The sequence below is a fragment of the Sceloporus undulatus genome, chromosome 4 (assembly GCF_019175285.1).
Source record: "Sceloporus undulatus isolate JIND9_A2432 ecotype Alabama chromosome 4, SceUnd_v1.1, whole genome shotgun sequence".
NCBI lineage: Eukaryota > Metazoa > Chordata > Lepidosauria > Squamata > Phrynosomatidae > Sceloporus > Sceloporus undulatus.
Window position 1 is genome coordinate 48,844,326 of NC_056525.1, and position 9,107 is coordinate 48,853,432.

The following is a 9,107-nucleotide window of genomic DNA, read 5'->3' on the forward strand; positions in this document are numbered from 1 at the left end:
AACATATACAGCAATATGTTTATACTAAAATTACAAAAATATTTCATACAAAACATCACAATTTTCCATACTCTACGGAAGCTGGGGATGTTTAGCCTGGAGAAGAGAAGGTTAAGAGGTGATATGATAGCCCTGTTTAAATACTTGAAAGGATGTCATATTGAGCAGGGAGCAAGCTTGTTTTCTGCTGCTCCAGAGAATAGAACCCGGAGCAATGGATGCAAGCTACAGAAAAAGAGATTCCACCTCAACATTAAGAGGAACTTCCTGACAGTAAGGGCTGTTCGACAGTGGAACACACTCCCTCGGAGGGTGGTGGAGTCTCCTTCCTTGGAGGTCTTTAAACAGAGGCTGGATGGCCATCTGTCAGGGATGCTTTGATTGAGATTTTCTGCATGGCAGGGTGTTGGACTGGATGGCCCTTGCGGTCTCTTCCAACTCTATGATTCTATGATTCTATGATCTGTTTACTGCAGATTCCCATGCAGACCTTTATCCTCAAAGTCTAATCTAAGTTTAGCTGCTTTCACAGCAAATCTAGCAGTGTTGAACATAACAGACTTAGTTGTATTAGATAACAAGTAAGTAATTTTCTCCAAGTCGTTAGCTACAAGTTCTAAACTTCTCTTCAGAAACTTATCTCTTGGGGTTTTATATATCTTACAATGTAGCATATAGTGTATGGTATCTCCGATATCCCCACTTCCACAAATGCAAATACACTGATCCTTGGGAATCTATTTATATTTCCCTTCAATGTAGTTGATTTTCATTGTCTGAAATCGTAGGGCTATAAATGCCCTACGAAGAAGAGATTGAGTTAAATATATTCTGATAAATATTTTTCCTCTCCAAAACATACTTTTAGAAAAGAGAAAGTAGAAGAGAACTTTGAAGCTCTAATGACATTAATATCCCACAGAGCATAATGCTCTTGCATCCTTTATTTGATGAGTTTCCTACGATGCTGTATATCACCAGATTATAGGGTCCAGGCCAAATTTCTTCAAATTTGCCTCACATTCTAAAAGCCATGAATTTTTATAGATAGAACCTCTTTGTTCATCTACAGCATGAGTTACTAATTCATTGACCGAATAGTTCAGTTTTGCAAAATAAAGAAATGATGCATATAAGAGGTAATAGGATATAGGCATTAATCCAACTTCTGCTCACATATAGCTAACTGGTACTCCTGATGGAAGGCCCAATATTGTTCTTAAAAATTTATTTTGTAAGACCACTAATTTATTTGTCTTAATATTTTCCCATATCTCTGCTCCATATGTAATCTGTGATATGACCTTTGCCACATAAACCCTTACAGTTGGCACAACTGCATTTCCACCTTTGACTCTAGCAAATTTTAAGAACAGATCATTGTGCCTTCAAATTTACAGCTGTCAAGTGGCTATTCCATGAGCCGTTTTCAGAAAAGCAAGCCCCTAAGTAGTTAAATTGTTTGACCTGTTCCAAGTGAAACTTATTCAGTACCCATTTATATTTGGGTGGATGTTTACCAAAGACCATAGCCTTTGTTTTTGTATAGGTCACACAGAGTTGTTCTTTGTTACATACTTCTCTAAAAGTTTTCAATAATCTTCTCATACCTATTAAATTTTTTGCCAAAAGGACCATATCATCTGCACATAGTAGAATATTAATTTTCCGATTTCCCAAGGATAACATTTTATGCCCAGGATAGTTTGTAACATGTTCTGCTACTGCTGATTTTTCTGGCTGACCCAGTCTGCAGTGTCTCTTGTGTTCCTTGATTCTTGTTTGCACACTGTGTTTGGTGGTCCTTATGTAGACTTGTCTGCAGCTGCATGGTATGTGGTAAACTCCTGCAGCTGTGAGAGGGTCTCCCTGGTCCTTGGCTGCTGGATTTTCTTCATTGGTTTGTAAACCATTTGAAGGTTGTGTTTCCTCACCAGTTTCCCTATTCTGTCTGTGACTCCTTTGATGTATGGTAAAAATACCTTCCCTTTGGCTGGTTGTTTGTCTTCCCTCCTCTTTTCCCAGAAAAACACAGAGGAGTGTTGGTGCTGTTTGAAAACACTGAAATTCTGGACCATGCCAACCACTACCATGTCAGGATGCACAGGGAAGCCATTGAAATCCACAAACACCTGGACAATTTCAACAGGAAAGAGGAAAACCTTAAAGTAAGCAAGGTTTGGCTACCAGTCCTGAAAAACAGCAAGATGAACTCAACAAATGCAAATGAGAAATCTCCCAGGGTCAGGGGTTTCCCAGTAGACAATGAACACTAATCAAACAGACACTCATCCTCCTTTTCAGACCCTCCCACCCTGAGGCCTGCCATAAGCAACAGAACAATACACATGCAAATCACTCTTGCCTTCTCAGGGTCACACAGTATATACATACCCAACTTCTTTCCAAGCAAGCATTCTCTGAAGATGCCAGCCACAGATGCTGGTGAGATGTCAGGAAGAAACTCTTCTAGAACATGGCCACAGAGCCCGAAAACCCCACAAAAAACTATGGATGCTGACCATGAAAGCCTTCAACTAGACAACACATAGTTATATATTCATAACTATATCTGTAATGTAGTGATCTTGGCCATTGCTTTCAACATTGCCTGGGCTCCTGCTGAAGTTAAGAGATCCCCTGAGAACCCAGAAACAGTCTTTCTCTTTGTGCACCACATCATCATCATCTGCCCTACATAGGACACGCTATAAAAAAACACAAACACACACTACCTCCAAGTCTGGCAAAAGAGCCTTTCCAGAATATTCTGAATCAGATATAGGGGCATGCAGTGTTCCTTGCAGGAATTCAGTAGTAAAGGAATTGGAAGAAATAATAATAGAGCCAGAACAAAATAAATCCGCTAATTAGTACAAAAACTGCAATGCCAGTGGAGAAGGAAGGCCACTCAAATGAAGCAAAAGACAGTTAATTCATGTTCTGATTTTTCAGAACAAGAAATAACCAGATATGAAAGGTGGAGAATGAGGAAATCTAATTTTGTTTCTCAATAGCTGTGATGAGGACACTTTAAGGGGTTGTCTGCACTGTTGAAAAAAACAATTTGTTACCTATCACATTTTCCTGGTCCACAGTGACCCCATTAATACTTATAGAGATGAAATTGGCATGACCAGTCACACATTTCCCCTGGTGAACTCACTTTAGTGCAAGGGGACAGTCCACATCTCCAATTCTTCACATTATTTTCAGTCACACAGCCATGTCCACAAAACTTTTTTTCTTCCAATCATGTATGCAAATATACATATTTCCACTTTAAGCATAAGAAACTAACCTCCTTTCTTATTCCATGTGTTTCCATTTCCATGGGATGGCTTGTACAAGTGACGATCAGGTGGCCCATCAACCTGTCCCTGTAACGGCTAACCTCACTTTTGTGGCAGGCACCTGAGACTTTTGTTGTCCCACCACTGCCACCAAATTATGTAACGACACACCCTCCTTCATAGGCAGTCCTATGGGGTTTCCTAATTCTACCCCACTGCCACCCAATTTATGTAACAAACCCACTTTCTTATGTGGCAGGTTCTCGGTAGTATAGAATATAGTAGTGTGGATATAAGATATATAGCTGACAAGCCTTTAGATAAAACAAAATATGAACTTTATTGAACAAAGGGTTTAAACAGATATGACTTGAACTAAATGGTATCAAACAGTTGTTAGTTCAGGCACGTGTTACTTTGTTACATTTGTACTCTTTATTTCATTATTATTATTTCTCTTTCCCCAGATATTCTTTTAAACCACCTCAGGACTTCCCTGTCCCTCTTTAGGCAATTCTTTTTTCTAACTCAGCCACCAAGGCTATGACATCTCTCAAACAATTATGTAACTCCAAACCCCTCTTCTTGAGTCTGGTTACACAGAGCCTCTCTCCTCAAGACTCTCCAAAACAACTACTGTCTCTCTCTAGACCTAATAGTTTCTTCAGTAACTATTTCCTCAGGAATTATCAGAACCCAGTCACCTCTTGGACTCTATAGATCCCTCTCTCTAAAAATAACTATCTCCCCAAACTCCACTCCAGCCTTATCCCGCAGGATTCCAACCCCTGACTGACTCCCAACTGTCAACATTCCAACTGTCAGTCCGGAATGTCTTAAAAGTCCCAGCCCACATTCTATTGGCTGGTCCTCAGCTGCCTTCTGATTGGTGGGTTTTGGAATTCAGTTCGTCACAGTCCCATCCACCGAAAAACCTTTTCCTGGCTCCACAGTGATGCCACCTGAAAGGGCCAGCCACTCAAACAATTATTCGAATTTTCCAGGAAAGTGCAGGTTTAAAAGGTAAGGTTTTAAAAATTTAGATTAAAGCCATCAGGCATGGGAAAAAAAACTGTATTCCAAGTAATAATCAAGAATGCCGTGCACCCTGCTTGTTGTGACTATAAGGGAGTACAATTAATTTTTTAATATTTCTTTGGCAGTACAGTATAGAGAAGTCCTAAAAGGTAATGAAGGCGCAGTACAGATCTCCAAAAAACGGCGGCCTGCCGGTGCCTGTTTTTCCACTGGAGGGAAGCTGCAGCTGCCAAACCATGAGGCTTCCCTCCAGCAGGAAAAGAAGCTGCAGGGGCGGCGTAGCAAGTTTGCCAGTGGCATACTCATTACATAAGCACCGCTTGGCAACATGCGGATGCTGCATGGCGCTTACGTAACAATGGTGGTGCCCATGTATACAGGGTGCCGCCTTTATTACGCCACCTCCATGTACTAGGGTTGTGGGGCGTGCAGTTGCTCCATCCTGCGCAACCCTAGTATATGGCCAGGATGCCACAAAGCGCTGGTCAAAGTTAATGTCCCTTTAACAAGGAACGTTTAGTCAAAGAAACTCAGAGGATCGTTAGAGGGACCAGTCTCAGGATGAGAAATGGACCAGAGCAGCTTGGAAATATTACTTTGGACTACAATTGTTGGAATCCTCCAGCCAATATGGCCATTGCTGGGATATTCTGCAAACTGAATTCTAAAAAGGGAAGTTTTCTAAGCTCCCTTATACTAAAGAACAGGAAGGAAAACAGAAAGAAAGAGGTGGAGAATGAGATGATAGACTGATTCTGGTTACTGGAAAGAATAGTTGAATATAATAATGGGAATAATAAGGCACAAGAACCAAGCAGGAAGCTACCACCTGGATTGTCCAATTATATCATAACATCCAATGACAGGAATAGCTAGAAGAAAGATATCTTTTGAACTCTTGCTAAATTAACCCCCCCCCCCCACACTCTCTCTCTCTGTAGATGTGTGTAGCTATGCAACCTTGTTGCAGCACCTTGAAGTCACTAATTCCTCCCTGCTCAGGCACAAAACATTTTTGGACTGTCTTTCCAAAAGAGAGGTCTATGAGTAGTATTGGTTTGGTGATGCAAACCTGATTTCTAAGCTGTAGGACAGAACAGGATATTTGGTACACATGACTTGTTTCTAAAATGTTTTTAGTTCCCCATCCTCTTTTTTTGTATGGGACATATATGGATTCCCCCCCCCCGATGATTTTTCATTCCTCTTAAAAAATTTAAAAGGCTTTTTCAGTTTTAACCTATCTGGAAAGCAAATAACTAGTAGTCCTCGATCCCCGTCCCCATCCCCCCCCCACACACACACACACACACGCTGCCAAATATGCAAGCAATATCTTAAAAATGCAAACCATATGCAGGCAGTCATATTTAAAAGCATTTAATGTTATCAGGAAGCTCTTCCTTTTTTGAACAAGGCCATCCTAATCAGTGCTTGTTGTGACTGCTGTACATGTTATATGGCACTTGTCATCAGGGGGCAGCTACTGAGGCAGCAGAACATATTTCCACTAGTACCCCTGTCTTTTCTCAGACTTCAGTCTTCTTCTTCATCTCCATGCGGTAGATGAGCTGATAGCCATCATCCCAGGCATAGATCTGTCTTTCTTTGGGATTATACTTCATACTGGAATGAGAACCATACCGTTTTGGGAAGTAAACCAGGGCAGCATCTTCAGATGCCATAGAACCACTGACATCAAAGACACACTGGATACGGGACCGGCTGGGCAGCCGAGTGTTGTACACCACATAGAGAGCTCCACAGATGACAAACGCACTTTCCGCATTCTCCCGAGGGCATGGTGTGTCCCACATTTGCTCTATGTCTAGAGATGCTGGGTCTAGTTTGGCCAAGGCTATGTTCCTCTCATTTTCTTGGGTAGCATAAATAGCCCAGATCCCCTCCTCATCTGCCACCAGATCAATGTAGTTGTAGGATGAAAGACCAAAAACAGGGATCTGCTCCTCAGCTGGGAAGACAGAGCTATCAACAATAGTCTTGTTGGCTAGGCTAAACTTGATGACCTGGAAAGTGCCATGTCGTCTAATATAATACAAATGCCCCCCATATACCAAGTGTCCAGTGCCAACCCATGGGTAGGGTAACTTGATGCGTGCAGCTTTTCGGGTAGCAGAGAAGAGTGTGAACTCCCTCGTTCTGGGAAAGACGTAAACAGTGTCATTGCTGGTACCATCAAACACATAAATCTTTTCTGAATTACCCACTGGGTCTTTGGTCCAAAGTCCAGCCGTGCTGCCAAACCGCTTTAGAATCTTCATGGCTTTCACTTGGGATACAGTGTCACTGCAGTCTATAAAGAATAGTGAAGGGACAGTTATATTGTGAAGTTTGATCCCTATACAAAATGTACATCATGCCATTGACAAAGGTACATCAAAATGCAATGAACTCATAGTGCAGAAAGGGATATGGGATGGAAGGAAGACAAGGAAACTGATATCACTTTTGAGACTGATTTATTTCAGCAAAGGCCTTTGTGAATATCCACCCACTTCTTGAGATGCTCTGATGGAGTACAATAGTACAGCCCAGGTATTTTAGCACAGTGCATAGTTGTGGGTGTCGGATCAGAATATAATGGTACCTAGCTACATGAAAAATCTGAATTGTCTTACACAACTCTTGGAAGCCAGGGTCACAATTTGCATCTTTTTGTATCCCTTTACATTCTGATCCTACTCCCACAACTATGTAACTGTATATAAATTTGTTGTTGTTATTGTTACTGGCCCTCGAGTTGACTTCAACCCATAGCAGATCTATGAATGAGAGACCTCCAGGTCACCATGTCTTCATCTACCCTGCTCAGCTCCTGCAGATTCATGGCTGCAGTTTCTTTGACTGAGTCTATCCATCTGAAATGTGATCTTCTTCTTTTCCTACTGCTCTCCACTTTCTCAGTCTTTATTGTCTTTTCTAGTGAGTCCTTTCTTCTCATAATATGGCCAGATCAAACCTGATCTGCTCTAGACCCTCCACTGCAATATCCTCATAACTCTTCTTCAGCACCACATCTCAAATGTTGATTTTCTTCCTATCAGCTTTCTTCACTACCCAACTCTCACAACAATACTTGAACATATGGGAAATGCAATGGCATGGGAATACTAACATTAGTATTTAATTATGTATCTTTATACTCCAGGATCTTGTCTAGTTCCTTCATAGCTGCTCTTCCAAGTCCTAGTCTTCTTCTGATTTCTTGAGTGCAGTCTCTGCTCTGATTGATCATTGAGCCCAAGTATGGAAAATAAATAAATACCTGGGCTATAATATTGTATTCCATCTGAGCAAGTGGGCTGATATCTAGAAAAGCTCACACTGAAATAAAAGAGTCTCAAAGATAATACCAGATTGCTTCTCGCCACCCCCTTTCCTTTTTATGTTTTGGCAGATACTATGGCTATCACTTTGAAAACATAAAGTCATGTGAGCAAATCATACATTCCAAAATAACTGTCCTATTCAGAATCTGAGCTTATTGAGACACTTAGGAAAGGTTCTCCCAAGAATACAGTTGGCTCTCCATATCTACAGATTCTGCTTCCATGGATTCAGCCATCAATGGCTTGAAAATATCCCCCCCCCCAAAAAAAAAATCCAAAAAGCAACCCCTGTTTTAGCTATTTTATACAAGGGATACCATTTTTCTACACTATTGTATATAATGGGACTTGAGCATCCACAGATTTTGGTATCCACGAGAGGACCTGAAAACAAACCCCAGCGGATACCAAGGGTCCACTGTATGTTCAATATCTACTTTTTCAGGGAACTTTAGTTTACTTTAGAAGATAGGGAACCTTTGGCATTTCAGATGATTGGACTAACACCCATAGTCCCTACCATGCTAGCTGGTATTTCTGAGAGCTGAAGACCAAAAAAGCTAAAGGCTACCCATCCTTGGTTTATTGCTTTAGCTTCAGCTAGGTAAAATAAGGGACAGGGCTCCTGTACTTTTAATAATTGTGTAGAAGAGGAAATTCAACAATTGTTGCTTCTCATGTTGTAATTCCCTTTTCTGTACAAACATTAAAGAGTTGGGAGCCCTGTTCTTTATTTTACAGGAGCCCTAGTGTTATTTTCACCTTGTAATGACCTTCAGAAATAAACTGCTTCACTTATGTATATACTATTTGCTTGGCTGCTACAGCAAGTAATTAAACCACTGGTGTTCCTCCTTAGTGTGTGCTCATGCTGAGAAAAAGGCTCTTCATCCATCCTACATTCCCTTGCTTTGCACAAGGAAATAAAACCTGTAAAAAAGGTGGCTTCATCCACTATTTCTGTTTGTTAAAACAGTCATACTGCACAATTCTGCATACCATCTCCCAAAATTATTGGGCACTATTGCCCACAAGCAGTTGTGCTGATTGACCCAGAAGGTATTTCAGGCTGCAGGGTCTTCCACACCATCATCCCAAAAACATTACCATATAGTGCTAATGTTGTTTAAAATTGACCAAGCTAGCTAGGAACTGATGGGAGATGTAGCCCAACTCATGTGGAGACCATGAGACTAGGGAAGGCTGAACTAGAGGATACAAAAGTTTATTATAGTTAAGGGCCCTAACAACTCAGAAGGACACCACCATGTTCCAATGTTCAGAGGTAACACAGGATTTCTATCACTATGTTTGTGAGATTTCTGTAGGCATCTGGTTGACAAATGTCACTGGATCAGACCCAAGATATCGCTCCAAAGCAATTATTGTGGTCTTATATTGGTGAGCAAATTGTAGTTTCTCACAG

The 9,107-nt window shown here is 41.1% G+C and overlaps 1 protein-coding gene across 1 annotated transcript; it reads right to left on the minus strand.

The window, feature by feature from the left end:
- Positions 1-3,608: 3,608 nt before the first annotated feature.
- On the minus strand, positions 3,609-8,771 carry OLFML3 (olfactomedin like 3). The gene is made up of 2 exons (XM_042464284.1): positions 8,714-8,771; positions 3,609-6,690 (listed from the first exon to the last, which is right to left on the minus strand). Exons 1-2 carry the CDS (start codon positions 8,769-8,771, stop codon positions 5,861-5,863), a joined length of 888 nt encoding a protein of 295 aa, XP_042320218.1. The 3' UTR covers positions 3,609-5,860.
- Between the last annotated feature and the right edge of the window lie 336 nt (positions 8,772-9,107).